This window comes from Cydia fagiglandana, chromosome 22, assembly GCF_963556715.1.
Source record: "Cydia fagiglandana chromosome 22, ilCydFagi1.1, whole genome shotgun sequence".
NCBI lineage: Eukaryota > Metazoa > Arthropoda > Insecta > Lepidoptera > Tortricidae > Cydia > Cydia fagiglandana.
In genome coordinates, this window is record NC_085953.1 from 540,309 (window position 1) to 556,818 (window position 16,510).

A 16,510-nucleotide genomic window follows, 5' to 3' on the forward strand; every position below is an offset into this window, starting at 1 on the left:
GAAAATGCAACGATAGTTATGCCACTTTTTTAGGGTTCCGTACCCAAAGGGTAAAAACGGGTCCCTATTACTAAGTCCACTGTCCGTCTGTCTATCTGTCATGAACCAGGCTGTATCTCATGAACCGTGATAGCTAGACAGTTGAAATACCAATGGCACTTTCCTGCAGCTGTTTTTGCCATAGGCGCCTTCCGACATCCGATATCGGAAAGGCGCTTCCGATGAATTCAGCCTTATAAAGGAAATAGGGACAGACCGCATAATAAACCCATGAGATAATGCACCTACATTTATTTTGGTAGGCAAGTAAAAACTCACTAATGTGTTTATATAGTCCCAGACTCACCTAGGCACTCTTCTGACCTAGTTTATTGAAATACTTCGCTGGAGCCTTCCCTGGGATCTGGACTATTTTGTAATCAAGGTTGTCTCTTTCAAATCCTTTTCTGATTACCTATAAAAATCTACCTACTAATTATATTAGGTACTGACATTTTAAATAAGAGAAAAGGGGGCTTAGCCAAGAAGACAGTCATTGATAGAGAACGTCATACATAATCTTCTTCTTCCTGGCGTTATCCCGGCATTTTGCCACGGCTCATGGGAGCCTGGGGTCCGCTTGACAACTAATCCCATGATTTGACGTAGGCACTAGTTTTTACGAAAGCGACTGCCATCTGACCTTCCAACCCAGAGGGGAAACTAGGCCTTATTGGGATTAGTCCGGTTTCCTCACGATGTTTTTGCATAATTAACATATTGTTACTATATTTAAAATATTGGCAACGCGCATGCGACACCTCTGGAGTTGCGGGCGCCAATAAAGTACGGCAGCCGATTACTAAAGGGGGGTTGCAAGCTGGCGTGTTATTATATAATGTATGGAAATAATCACATTATCATCTGTCATACCGATTCATTTAGGTATTATACATTTCGTTTGGCGTTTGTTGATGTACAATTGCCTTAACCAGTACGGATATGATTATAACATTTAATATTATTAAAATTTTAGGATTAAATTATTCAATTAAATTTCATTAAATAATTATTACTTATTAAATTCCATTTATAAATTGTTGGTTAGTCCAAAAAAATCTTTGATGTCCTAGAAAGAATAGTCTGTAGATATTTGTGATTGTATTCAAGTATTGTATGTCTGTATTCAAGTGGCTTAAAAAAATGGCCCCCAATGACGCATCGGTCTACGTCAGCGGTGACGCCTCCGGCTTAGCGTCATTATACGGAATTACTTCCAGCTCGCTTAATGTGGCCACATCTGAGTCTTCAGAAGCTTTTGGTCTTGAAATTTGGCTATTTTATGACCAGTAATAAGTTTAAAGAACTTAAATATTAACCCAAGTATAATTTTATTTTATATTAGAGTTCTGTACCTCAAAAAATGGGACCCTTATAGGATCACTGGATTAATTAAGTTTTTTCACCTGTTTTTCAAACTGCCCGATTTGAACTTTAACATACTTACGTCAATTAATAGATCTGGAAACGATATGGCTTAGATGTGTCAGTGTCAAAGTGACGTTTTTGTTTGAACAAACGTTACATTTGACACTGACAATTATCTAATCCGTATCGTTTCTAGATCTACAGGGTGTAATTTTTTACGTGATACATGTTTATCTAACTCCATAAACAACTAGCAATTGAATGCTCCTACTCTCGTTGAAATCAGACAATTTTTTTTTTAATTTTTTTATTTTTTTTCGTGATATTTTTTGTACTTTTAAAGGATATTATGATATTAAAACAGCTTTATAAGATATTTAAAATGTAAAGTGAACTAAATTACTTTTCAAAGTAGCATAAATCACAAAAAATGTTTAATGACTTGTGATTTACGCTACTTTGAAAAGTAATTTAGTTCACTTTACATTTTAAAGCTGTTTTAATATCATAATATCCTTTAAAAGTACAAAAAATATCACGAAAAAAAATAAAAAAAATAAAAATAAAATTGTCTGATTTCAACGAGAGTAGGAGCATTCAATTGCTAGTTGTTTATGGAGTTAGAAAAACATATTTTGTATCACGTAAAAAATTACACCCTGTATTATCTGACGTATCTTAAAGTTCGAATGGGGCCGAAAGCTACGAGCTATTAGTTTCCAAAGTTAAAATATTTTGTTAATACATAAATTTCCCACTGCTAGGCAGTTCCAATAGTTGCCATCTCCAATCTGAATTCTAAGCAATAACACTAATATGTCAATAAGACGTAGACATATTCCTGACGCCTTGTCCGTGTAAATGTTTTAATATAGACTAAAGTACTTTAAAATCCATACTAACAGGCATCATTAAATGAGAAAGTAACTTGTCTGTCTGTTCTTGCTCTCCGTCTGTCTGCCTGTCAGTCTGTTACCTCTTCACACTTCAACCGCTGAACCAATTTAGATGAAATTTGGAATGGAGATAGTTTAAGGCCCGGGGAAGGACTTAAAATAGGTTTTATTAATCATCATCATCATCCCACGCAGACGAAGTCGCGGGCAAAAGCTAGTAACATATATTTCTGCACCCTTGTCTTGTTAGATATTATTGCACACATTAACAAGCAGCACCGACAATTTTAAAACGCATAAAACCCAGTTATTGATTATCTATACAATGTTATTTCAGACCCGACAGCATAATATTTTACTACCCGAGACGTACGCGTGCATGTGTGCAATGCCCGTGTGTGCACACACACATAGCGCACACACGGGGTAAGAAAAATACTCATGTCTTGGGTTTTTCTTAGAGCTACGGGAGGCGTGGAGACGGTGTTAGACTTAAATTTTTTGGTGTTGTTCTTTTTTTATATCGGTGGCAAACAAGCATATGGCCTATTTGATGGTAAGCGGTCACAATTAGCCTATGGACGCCAGCAACGCCAGGGGCATTGTTGATCCTTTAAAACCTGTATATTCTTTTAGAGTGAATAAGCCTAATACTGTTCGCTATTAAAACATAGTTTCCAAGGGATTTGCATTCGCTGGTTGTCAGGCGCTTTTATTTATGCCTTTTTTCTATGATTTAAATATGGCATTTAAAAATAGCGGCAGTTTTATTTAGAATGTACTCACTGAAAATACGTTATATTCTTATAATAAACTAACCTATTGGTATGCTTTTATTTATATAAATATATAATTTGAATCTATGTATGTGTAATATTTATTGTCGGTTACTGCGATGCTTAGGTACCTATTTACGAAATAAAACAATGACACTCAATTCAGAATATAGATAATTTAATAATGACTTTATTAGAGCCGCACTTTGCCAATATTTTGTTATTATACAAAACCTCTTTATATCTCGTGAATCTGCGAATCAATAAAAATATGTGTAACTATGAACCATACTAAGTCATAAGTTCAAGCAAATTGTGTAAGTCTAGTTTGAGCAACAAAAATGTTATCATTGTATAAGTGGAAACTGTCATGGCTTATGTGTTTTCTGTATTTGTTTAAATATGTGTATTATTTTTTCGCTGTTTGTTTCCCAATAATAAATAAATAAAATAAAGTCATCAATCTGCACTTTTATCATCGTAAAAGAGGATTTTGGCTTAGGAACTCATGCTTGTGTACATTCTAACTTAGTCATCATAAATCGGAACCTTATTACCTGAACCTTAATTCCTCCTTATACAAATTATTAACTAAAAAGGCGGATTCGACACACCTAGTATACCTAGTGCATGTTACATGAATAAATAATTTTGTATTTTTTTAAATTATTGTGCATTGTGTATGCTAGTGATGATGACATTAGTGATATCTCTAAATTGAAATCTAATTTACGAACCTTATTAAATTTGTTAACAACAACTGACCATTAGCACACCAAACTAAATCCACCAAATCCAAATCCTACACCGGAACATGCGACACAACTGAAAACCGCCGTGTCGCCGAATTAATTTGTTTGCTTGTAAGATTTTATTATTGTATGTATGTTAGTTTGTAAGGTATGTATCTATGGGCCTTAGTTGCCTGATAATAAATGATATTTGATTTGATTTGATTAGCATTATGCTTTACTGTTGTGAATCCGTGAAATACCTAAAAATAGTTATAAACCATTTTATTAAATTTATAATTTAGTACTCCCTGTTAAATTATGAAATATATTATGTGCCGTTTAAATCCTCAATATCCTTATATAACATAGATTCTTCCTTCACCATGTTGTTAAATAAAAATAATTATAATAAAGTCATAAAAAATAGTCGTCTCCATTCCTTTCCTATCCCACCTTTACACGTATCCCCATACATGCACACTCGCCTGCGTCACTCATGCACCCGTCCCTCTCACGCACAGCGAGTTAGAGCGAGACGGCAACTCGGTTTCGGACCAACATTTTATATGTTAGCCGGGTCATGGATATAAAAATCGCTTTTCCTACATATATAAACGTATATGTCTTTTACGGTGGAAAATTCTCCAATAATAAAGAATTATTGCTATTGTAGAAGGTTTCAGTACATTATTAGGTTGTTGTTTCAATTATAAAGTTATTTGTTTGGTCGCGAATAATATAACTAGCAGAAGTAGTCGAGCAGGCGAAGAGTTCAAAATAATCTAAACTATTCTAAACACGGCTATACTGTTTAGAGCAGTGGTGGGCAAACTTGCTTCATGGGGGGTCAGAAAGTTTAAGAAATTTAAGAGGAAGGCCAGAATTGATTTTGACAATTATACTAATTATTTCATAAGACCGGCGGCGGGCCGGATAAAATCCATTCGCCGGCCGGAGCTCGCCCGCGGGCCGTACTTTGCCCACCACTGGTTAAGAGAATAAAAGCGTGTGGATACAATAACAACATAATTATTTGTCCAACAGCACTGCCAACAAAAAGATGGCCTGGAGTACGCCGCGTGGTCTCGGCCACGGGGCGTCATGGCCATCAAACAGGGCTACGAGGTATGGCCGCTACATAGCTAAGCAGTTCTGTTTTATCTAGCCTCTTGTTGTTCGCGCGGTTTTGTTTTGTGACTTCATTTATTTCGCTACATTTTTTCGTATTTAGTTTGGACTAGCATGCCTAGACTAGCATGCATTCATTAGCTGAAGTGGTAGTAGGTATACTTTTAAATGTAACAGAAAAGCCAACAAAATATGGTCTGGAATACGCCACGTGGTCTCGGCCACGGGGCGTCAAGGTCATCAAAAAGGGCTGCGAGGTATGGGCCATGGCCTCATTTTTTTTAAAGTTTGTTTCTAGTTTACTGTTTTATGCAGATTATTTCGCGTCTTTTTCTTCGGCATGTAGTGTTATGTAGTAATATTGAGTAGATAAACGATATAAACATAAGCAACGAAAATATGCTCTGGAATACGCCGCGTGGTCTCGGCCACGGGGCGTCATGGCCATTAAACAGGGCTACAAGGTATGGGCCATAGTTGGGCCATGGCCACTAAATAGTTGTTTCTATTAGCTGTGTTTTTCTTTGTTTTAAAGTAGATTATACCCACAAAAGAGTTTTTATTGTGCATTAGTGTATGTAGTATTTTTTTGTTTTTTATGTAGTGTGACGTAGCCATATTAGATACGCATAATTGTCATAAAAATGAACTGGAGTACGCCACGTGACCATAGACCATAGGTATCATGGTCCTCAAACAGAGATAAGGTATGGCCGCAGAATAGCTATATTTGTGGTCAGCTTGTGTACCTAATAGGAAATGCTTAAATAGGAACTTCCTATGTGCCTAGTGGTTTGTGTCCCTAGAGTAATTTTAGGTGTTAAGTGTGTCTTTTTCTTTGTTTCAAAGTAGACGAAAATATAAACACCAAATACCACCTAAAACATACCAACGGTTAACACTGATTTATACTTTCACGATTTTTACACATTATTAAATTGTACAACGGGACTTAATCGCGTATTTATGTTTTAAGATTTACCTCTGACCCCACCTCCTCCGTCCTAGAAACGTCGGAGGTCGGAGGTAAATCTTAAAACTTAAATACGCGATTAAGTGCCGTTTTACATTTTAATAACACCTCCGGTTTATAATCAAAGTTAAAGGTCTAAGTACCTATTAAAATTACGGTTAATATGTGTAAAGATAACAATGATCAACAATTGGCGAGAGGTCGCACAGGACCGAGAATTGACATTTCTTCAAACAAAAACGTCACTTTTGACACTTGTTTGTCACTGACATATCTATTCCATATCGTTTCAATATCTAGTATTTGACGTATCTCATTGTTCGAATATGGCTGTAAGTAAGTGTGTGTAAAAGATATCTGCAGTATATCGATAAAACACTCATGCCACACCAAGTTGTGTCACGTTGCACTCGGCGACGGCGACGGGTGACGGGGTGACAAGGCGCGTCATTTGACAACGTCCGTCGCACGCGACAAGTGACGCCCACGAGGGTCTTCTGCGTCATTTTTAGGACGTGTGTTTAAGACTCGCGAACTCGCCAGAGGCCGCTCCTATACATTCGAAGTTTAAAACGATATGCTTAAGAGTCCGCAGCAAGCTCGGTTCTCCATACAAACATAATTATACATTTTCACTTAAAATTGTACCATATGCTTCTTTTCGAAAATCGAGGACTATCGATTTAAAAAGAAAAAAAATGTGTCCCAAAAATGTCAGTTTTGTAACGAATTTTCACATACAATCTGTATGGGCCGTTACAAAACTGACACCCAAAATTTGTATGAAAAACTGGGGACACTTTTTTTCTTTGCCTTATTCAATAGTACTCGTGATTATGAGTCTAAGTAACCGTAAAAGTTGATGGTTTTTCGAAAAAAAGTAAATGGTCCCAATTTTTTAAACCCCCAGTGACGCTCTCATTTTCTCTAAATCTAGCTAGATTGCTCTGAAACTTTGTACTTACAATAACTAGCATTACATATATCTATAGGTACCTGTAATTGGTTTATGTAGCTTCGGATACCATAATAAAAAAAATACAGCGAATTAAAGTTTGTCATACAAAACTTGTTTTTGCTCTATTTCCTTTGTTTTATAAGCTGAAGCTATACCGGGTGTGGCCTGTAACACGAGCAAATAATTAAAATATAGATTGTACTCCTCAAACGGTGACACTTTTGTTAGTTTTGTTCAATAACTTTAAAAAATCATGAAGTATTTAGACTCCCTATGTTTCATACAAAATAAATATTATCTTCAATGGACGCCTTCGCCACGCCATTATCATTGTGATTTGCAATACATTACGTCTTAGAATAAACTTTAAAGTGTATTAAAAATCAAACCACAAGTTATTTTTAAAAATCGATGAACAAATATTGGTCAGTATAAGGAGTACAGCTTACGGTTGAATTTTTTGCTCATGTTACAGGCCACACCCGTTATAAAATAATTACAGGCATAGATATTAAACCTCATGTCATTGTATGTGCAAAGTTTTATTACAATCCAACGCGTAACCTGATTACGTGAAACTTGGCATTAACACGTAACATAATAATATATAATATATGTATACCTACCCCTATAATGTTGTGACCCAGCGCCCAGGAACCCTATTGTAAATATGTACCTACATAATATAATATAAGTAAACAGGTAAGTAATCTAAATACACTTAATTCATTCTTCACCATTATTCCGGATTAGGTCGAAAAACATCTTATTTACTATCTTAGAGCCATTATTCCTATACTTCAGCATAACCAGCATAAATTGACTCCCTATTACTCTAGAATGTATAAGGATCTCGAGACCATTCATTACAATGGTTATTCTTAGTTGTACTCAGCGATGGGAAGGCTAAACGTCAAAGTTGCCCATAACTGACGATAGATGGCGCCAAACTAAAGAATATATAACAGAACGCCACTCTCCCACCAACTTTCAAAAAGTCGTATAAACTTAACGTCTTTATTGCAAAAGCTGGTTTATGTATAGCAGATAAGGTTGAAATTTGGGATGTAAGTGTGAGAGATGAGAAGTTGGGAAGGTTATATCAGTTTTACGGTGTCACATAAAGTATGAGTATATTGTTGGCTGAATTTAGGGCAGATATTTATATGATGGTATGTATGAGTTTGGGTGATATAGTGCTAGAAATCATACTGGTAGTTTTTAGAAAAGTGGGTTAGTTTTAAATCTTGCCGCACTAATTTTATAGGACAGTCGACATCAATAAAAGCGGATGTGAACGCATCAAAATTATCTACCCACAAATTTTTAATATTTGTTTTAAAATTAATTTTTGATAAAATCTAGCCTATGTAGGGTATAGGGCCTCAAACAATTTCAATAAATTAGTGTATCTGTTTGGACCCTGGCAAAGGCCGGGATAACGCTAGGTAGAAGAAGAGTGTATCTGTTTGGACCTATGACTGACTTGCCGTTTGTACATAATTGTATATGTATAATATTAGCACAAAAAAGTTTAAATAAATAAATCTATTTAACGGTTTGAGCGTGAAGAGGTAACAGACAGACAGACGAACAGACGGTCAGACAGATAGCTATCATCTAAGAATTACACATACTTACAATATTTTTTTTATTTCACACTTAACCTCAAACAATACATCAAATTGACCACAGTCCAAAACAATTCTAAAACCTTTATGATAAATCACCAAAACTATTTCAACCCTAACCCGAAAACGGCCTATCTTAATAAAGACTACAAACACTTACGACGTTCTTGATATTAAATTTCCGTAGTACGTAAATCAAACTAACCCTATTCTGCGACGGGTCAAATTAATTTTGCCGATAACGCCCTCTGGCGATGCGGTGGGAAATTTAATTTTCGCCGGCAGTTTGAGGGTTAAGAGTCATGCTTGTAGTGGAAATTGTTTCTTAATTAAAAAGTTTAGGAGTGTAGGGTGACACTGACACTTTATTGTAGAGATGCCACGAATATTCGGCAACTATTCGGTATTCGGCCTATTCGGCCACTTTGCCGAATATTCGGTATTCGGCCGAATGTTGCCTACTATTCGGCCGAACACCGAATATCTGTTGCACCTAGCTAAAAAGAAAAATTACACAAGAAAATTACAAAACCCTAGGTATATTTAAAATTTATTCTTGGAAAGATAGTTAAATGCGAAGCCACGTTTTTGAGTATTTGTTGATTACAAAATATTTTATTTTTACATGGGTATGATTTGATTGACTCTAATCACATTCATTAATTCTGTTCAACATAAAAATTTATTTTAGTAAACGTTGTGCTTTGATGGCGAACAGTTTTCATAATACATAATTGTGGCTCAAAATGTTCGTATGTCATGCCGAATATTCGGTATTCGGCCGAGAGAGAGGCCGAATATTTGGTATTCGGCCAAATTCACTATTCGGGGCATCTCTACTTTATTGTACATATTACGGATTATGATATAAATACGTGCGATTAAAAAATAAAAAGCTTCATGATTAAGGCGTTGGTAGCTTAAAAAACAAAGTTTTGTATTTTCCAATTTTTTTATTTAAGGTTCGATCATTAGAAATATTTTGTTTAAAATACTTTAAAAATACTGTTTTTACTGACTGTACAACACAACAACAACAACAACAACAACAATTATTTTATTTAAATAGATTGCTTGGGCAATTATTGCATTTTGTGAACTTTAAGGGTTTTATTATAATTAAACCAACAACAATAAATACCATGGTCCCGAGATATGGAAAGACATAATAATATAGGTACTCAAATACATAAAAAAGATTAAATATCACTTTTTTTCCTGACGACACAGCGATGTCACGCGCCGTTATTATACAAGTCGAATTGAGCGTTTTGTGTGTGGGCTTTTAATTCAGACATCGCATTAAGTACCTATTCAATAAAATTATAAAAGAAAAAGAGATTCCTTAATGACGAATTTCACCCCCCGTGGATCAAGATCGATGTTAAAAACAAATACCATGAATATTTATACAATACAATGTTGCATTTTTACAGTTAACTGAGCCATTTTATATCGACTTAATTTCATGGTATTAAGAAAGAAAGACACAGTTGATTCAGTAGGCCTATCTCGTGGCGAGATAGACTATACCTGTCTTTTTCCAGCTATGTAAATTAAAGAGGGACGGTTAGTCTATATGTCAGATAGGATAGGTTTTTATAGTTTGACGTATCTGTCAAAATTGACAAGTATGCTCCACGCCGAATCAGTTTTGGGATCTACATTAGATACCGACTAGATGTGAATTGGATATCTAAGTCATAACTTGTGGAAATTGTTCAAGTGGACGTCCAGAATCGCGGAAACGTCAAATTTGACATATCTATCTTATGGTAACATTCCATTTCTAACCGCAGCTGCACTACCGGTACTAAACGTGTCGCTGTCATTGTCAATTTCCATAGTAAAATTAACAGTAATGCAGCTGCGGTTAGAAATGGAATGTTACCATTACAAATATCTTTAAATTCTCCATATTGTAACTTCTTGATGTCTAATAGATTTCTAATTCATTTTCCGAATCGAGCCGCATCTCGCTGCGAGATACTAATTATTTTGTCTTAACTGTATCTGAAGGCTTTTGAAATGAATATATAATATAACTAAATTGCTTGTATTTAGTTGGTACATTTTTCGAAATATTTTTCTCACTGCACCCACATTCAAGAATTTCTATTTTGCCCTATGGTTGACTGGTAGAGAATTTTTAGGCATTAAGTCTGCCATTTGTACTTATTTTTTATATTGCAATAAAGATTAAAATAAAATAAATACATACACATATACAGGGTGTATCTACAACTAGGACATAACTTTAGCAAAGTGTATTGACACTTTAACCTCGACAAGGGAGCAAAAACAACCCCTTTGGTCAGTGCAATCTTGGATATTGAGGCATTACATGGAGTGGTTATTACTCCCGTTGATTAATATAATTTATCTTACTTCTAATTCGAGTTCTTGTACCTATAACTGTCCAATTCGAACTTTAAAATACGTCAATTGATAGATCTAGAAACGATATGGATTAGATGTGTCAGTGTCAAAAGACTCAAAAGTGATGTTTTTGTTTGAAGAAACGTCACATTTGACACTGACATATCGAATCCATATCGTTTCTAAAAATTTATTATAGATATTCAGATTATTTAGGTACCTATGTATTATATCGCGAGTTATTTTTGTTTGTATGTATATTGTTTTTATTTGACAATTTGCCTATGGCGTGACAAAACATTTTCAATGGCTTGAATTTAGTAAACTTGACCGCGGGTCCTTTAAAATATTTTTAGAAGACCTCCAAGGTGAAAAGAACAACTTGATTATCCATATGCTGCCAATGTCAAAGATATAGCGAAATTCTAAGGGCAAAACGCAAGTTTATATATTACATAAGGTTAGGTTACCCCACCTAAAAGTCCAAATACATACAGCTAGGCTAATTATGGTCGTCTTTTTATCATTTGTCACCATGCCTATCACGTTCTAACACGTATGAAAGTGCGAAAGGGACGCATGATATGACAAGTGATAAAAATGCGACCATGATATCCGTGCAAGTCAAAATCATAACCCTCCTTTCGCTTTGCCGTATTACCTAATCAGGTAAAAATAAATAAATTACCTAAGTCGAAAATTATATTACGGTTCTATATACATCCTTAACCGGTCCTAACCGCCGTCAAAGGGCGGTCCTGCGCCAATATTTTAATGTTTGAAACAATAGTAATTTAGTACGATCGCGGGACACGCGGGACAAACGGGACAAATCGCGCGTGACTAATGGGACAGTCCTAGGTGATGAAATGGTCGCCCTATTTCTTTATTTTAAATCACATGCATAAACTTACAGCTAAGGATGCCAAAACGCTTATGCGGTAGGGACAATACATACAATCAGTTTCAAACACAGTCTAGAGATTAAAACGTTAAAACAAAACATAAACAATTAATTTTTGGTAGTTACAATAACGTCGGTAAAAGGTTAGTTATTTTAGTTGCAGGAATTTTGGGTTAATTTAACCCTAGTGGGTCACAATATTCCATATTAACTCACATTATAGACGGGTCTAACGCGAATTATATTCAATTACCTTTATTTACCGACGTTTCGACACAGGTTTCACTGGTCGTGGTCGCGGCTGACTGATTGTCCCAGCAAAATGTCAAAACAGAGATTTGTGCATGACCACGACCAGTGAAACCTGTGTCGAAACGTCGGTAAATAAAGGTAATTGAATATAATTCGCGTTAGACCCGTCTATAATGTGAGTTAATATGTATTCAAAACGCGAAAGTTTAAAATATTATATCACAATATTCCAATTGAAAAAACTTTTCTCACAAATAAAACGATACAGTTGTGAACTCTACAAGCGTGAATCAATATAAAAATAGACTGGATAAACTATCTAAACAGTGAAATCGTGCTAAGTGAACTACGATTTAGACGCACCAGCATCAGCTGCCTGTCTAAAAGGAAATAATAATAATAAATAAGACCCTAATTGAATAAAGGAATCCCATTATTTATTGATTTTTTATAAACAGTAATTTTTGCCCCATAACATTTAAGTTTTTTTTCTTAAACACTATGTAGATTTTTATGTATGTAAATATGCTATGCTAGTATTGCTAGTCTTCCGCTTGCATTTATTTATTTATAACTATTTATTTATAGCCTCCATCCAAACAAACTCGTAGGTTAGGTATATACCCATTCTTGACCAAGTCCATAAGTCATAATTTAACTAAATTACGTCCACTTGAATGATTTATCCTTATCAGACGGGCTAAGTGACCACCGCACCCTAGTTATTCATTATTTTGGAGTTATGTCACTTAGCCAAAGAGGGTGAGATATGTTTCTTTGGTATTGTGTGTGCGGTAGATTGTTTAATTTGTTAGATGCGTTAATATTTGCATGTTAGCATGATAATATTTTGATATACATACATAGCATACATTCAAAAGTATGATTTGGAATTGGTTACCTATATTAAAAGTGCAACGCTGCTCTGCTCTTTACCATAACCTTTTTTTAAAGTTAGCAATCTACCAATGTTTTTATGACCTGTATTTTTGACATAGGTGCTTAAGTATTTTAGGATAATAAGAAATATTTGCCTCTTTTTTTACAAAAGCATGATAATGTTGGAAAAATTGTTGTTGCCAAGTTTCGCTTGATTTTAGAGAAACGGAACCCTTATAGTTTCGTTACGTCCGTCTATCTGTCTGTCTGTTTTACCTTATCATATTATCTTTTAACATTTATGATGAGGAAGTTGTGCGATATAAGTATCCGAAATTTTTTTTCTTTCACGAGATCTTTCTGGATTAAAACAAAAACGATGACTTTTTACACAAATCGTCATAAAATTATCATTTTACAAGTTTTCTTTCCCTTTTCAGGCCAAAATGAGCACGGGCGATGGCACCGTCGGTGGTCACCAGAAAGCCGACGAAAGGCTCGGACACCATCAGTCCATGAGCCAGATGCTGTACGGAGCTGGCCTAGGCCCAGGACGATCAGGTTTGTACCCCACACACTTTATTTATTTTATTTACATAATTATTTTATTTTGTAAGGAGTACTAACAGCTGCAAAAACATTCTATAGATTTAGGTAACAATACAAAGCCAATTACAGGTACTCACAGATAGAAATGGAGTAGACAATATATCAAACTTTGCGCGCAATTTCACACATACTATCACGTTTTATACATTTACAAAATATCAAAAAATAAAGACACTTAATTTATAGAACTCATAACTTATCTAGGATGGACTGCTAATAACAGTAAAAATAGAGGATACGTAATAAATACTTAAGCACCCAGACAAATCACAAACCTGTTACTTGAAGGTGAAAACAAAACAATCGGGATCAAAGTGGGTTAAATTTTCGCTTCACTGAAGGAATGGAACTATTAAATACATCAATGCAACGACGACGACGATATAAACACTTTGTCAGTCTTCTTCCTCGCGTTATCCCGGCATTTTGCCACAGCTCATGGGAGCCTGGGGTCCGCTTGACAACTAATCCCAACAATCGACGTAGGCACTAGTTTTTACGAAAACAGCTGGCATCTGACCTTCCAACCCGGAGGGGAAACTAGGCCTTATCGGGATTAGTCCGGTTTCCTCACGATGGTTTCCTTCACCGAAAATCGTCTAGTAAATATCAAATGATATTTTCGCACATAATTTCCGAGAAACGCATTGGTACGATACGAGCCGGGATTTGAACCCGCGACCTCCGGATTGCAAGTTGCATCCTCTAACCGCTAGGCCACCAGTGCACTAACACTCTTGTCAGTGGTCACCAAATACGAGAGACGAGATGTAGAGAAATTTGGATAGACCTTAATACCGAACAACTTTTACTATGGGGCCAATCCCGAAAAGCCGTCTCATACATTTTGGTGAATCACATGTCAATGTTTTCTATGGAACGGCTGATCACCGTAACCTATGGACACCTGCAAACAGAAGCCCTTACAAACCTCCTCACTCCTTCCAGGCTCCTCGTCCTCCTCACCCGTCGGGGGCACCAACACCGGCAGCGGCCTCCTCGTGGTCCCGCAGCCGCTCGGCAAGGGGCCCGCGAAATTGCAACCCCTGCACGCCCACGCCAGGAAGTACCACTGCAAGATGTGCCCTCAGGTATGTGGTATTTTTATTATAATTATTGTGTGCCTTTTTGAGTGCCACTTCGACCAGTAATATATTGCGCCTTTAAAATGAATTAATAATTCCCGTTGAATCTCGGAAATTCCATATTCGCCCTATGTAGGTACTCAATTTTGACATTAGTGGTCTCAAATAAGCCAAATCAAAACAATGGAACAAAGGACATCAACGAGCCTTTGGTCAAATATGCACTTCGTTTTGACGAGACGACAAACGAGTAGGCAGTTGAGATTAATATTTACTACTAATAAGAGGTGTGAGGAGGGGGGGGAGGCTCCCGTTTACTAAAGTTAACAAGCCGATAATAATCGATTGTCCCTTTCCGACGTATCGGTATGATGAAAAGGGACAAACGATTACTATCGGCTTGTCAACTTTAGTAAATGTTTATGAATAAGGGGGTAAATAATTATCTCTATTAGACCGTATACTAGTAAACTTTTCCAGTACACCGATTTGACAATAATGCCGCCAACATTCTTAACAGTCCTTATCACTTTCCCGTCGCGATCTTTTTGTCCCGTTAAATATTTTGGCGTCGCCGCGGCATAAAAGGACCGCTGTGGGGCTAGGTGTCGACAACCGGTTTTTGGATGTTCGATTTTTAATAAGAAATTGATGGAGAGATTACGAGGAAATATTCCTTGCACACATTTCTGGACCCCGTGTGTAATTTTCTTGTGTGTATACATATAATTATATCTGCTGTTTTTGTATTGTAGCTGTTATCTTTGTCTTCTTTTTTCTTTCATCTTGTCCTGTGTATGTGAGCTTTATGGAATAAATGACTTTTCTTTTACTTCAATTTTAATAGATTATTAGGGGGCGTATGCCAGCGAAGTAAAAGCGATACTTAAATTTATACCTATATGTTTAGTTATTGTAATCAACAAACCTACCTGATAATTTGATGTTTTATGAGCCGTTGTTCCTGCTCATAATTGTCTTATATTATTTTAACTAATATTTATTGAAGAAAAAAACTTAACCTATTGTAATGCATGTTAATTAATGCCAAATAGCACGCAGGGCAATGCTGACCAATTGTAACGGTTTTGTTTCAATAGTAGATTAATATTATCATATTTTTAATTACTTTATTTCATCAATTCGCAATATTATCGCAGTACTTACTTTCAATAATATTGAAAATTATTTGCTACATATGTTAAAACCTACAAATCATTTTGATTTTAAAAAGTAAACTTCAATAAAACTTCCCTCAAATAAGAAACGATTAATGTATAAACGAAATATGTCTCGTTCTGCATTTTTATAAGTGCAATAGGCATAGTAATACAACAACAAAATGAAAATGTGTATATTTAAGAAACAATTTAATGAGTAGTCTACTCATTTAAACTAAAGTTATATTGAAGAAAAATTTGAAATAATTTTACTGCTTCGGGCAGTTTTGATTTTTGCCTTTAATATGTATAAAAAATATTAGAATCGATCGCAGACGTATCTGCTTTATAAAAATGAGACAAGTTTTTGTTGGTTGATATAGTCTGGGAGAACAATTTAATGAGTACCTAACAGTAGAATAAAAAAATAAAACTCATTCCTTTTTTAAGAGTTAATACTAGCATAAACAAAATAAAGTATGATTCTCTCTACTAATGCTCTACTGACAAACGACTCTTGGCAAATTATAAATATTTATTATTATCAATGTTTAAAAAAATCACAGTATGTTACCGACCCCTGGCCACCGGCGGAAAGCAAAGCGAAATGACGCTGCCCCGGAATCCCGAAATTTACACAAACCGAATAAGTATTAACCGATTCTACTTTTTGTCCGTCCGTCTGTCCGTCCGCCGGCATCCAGAATTTTTGTAATGACATTCTTTGGCTCCCGGTTTT

General features: G+C 35.6%; 1 protein-coding gene across 3 annotated transcripts in view; it reads left to right on the plus strand.

Moving 5' to 3' along the window:
• Positions 1 to 16,510, plus strand: part of LOC134675593 (zinc finger protein rotund-like) — a 186,581-nt gene that overhangs the window by 74,103 nt on the left and 95,968 nt on the right. For 2 of the 3 annotated variants that reach the window (XM_063533909.1, XM_063533910.1), the window contains exons 4-6: positions 4,858 to 4,938; positions 13,358 to 13,478; positions 14,475 to 14,617. In XM_063533909.1, the coding sequence (XP_063389979.1) occupies positions 4,858 to 4,938; positions 13,358 to 13,478; positions 14,475 to 14,617 (345 nt within the window). The remainder of the gene's footprint in view (positions 1 to 4,857; positions 4,939 to 13,357; positions 13,479 to 14,474; positions 14,618 to 16,510) is intronic. The other variant, XM_063533911.1, reaches the window with a different exon arrangement.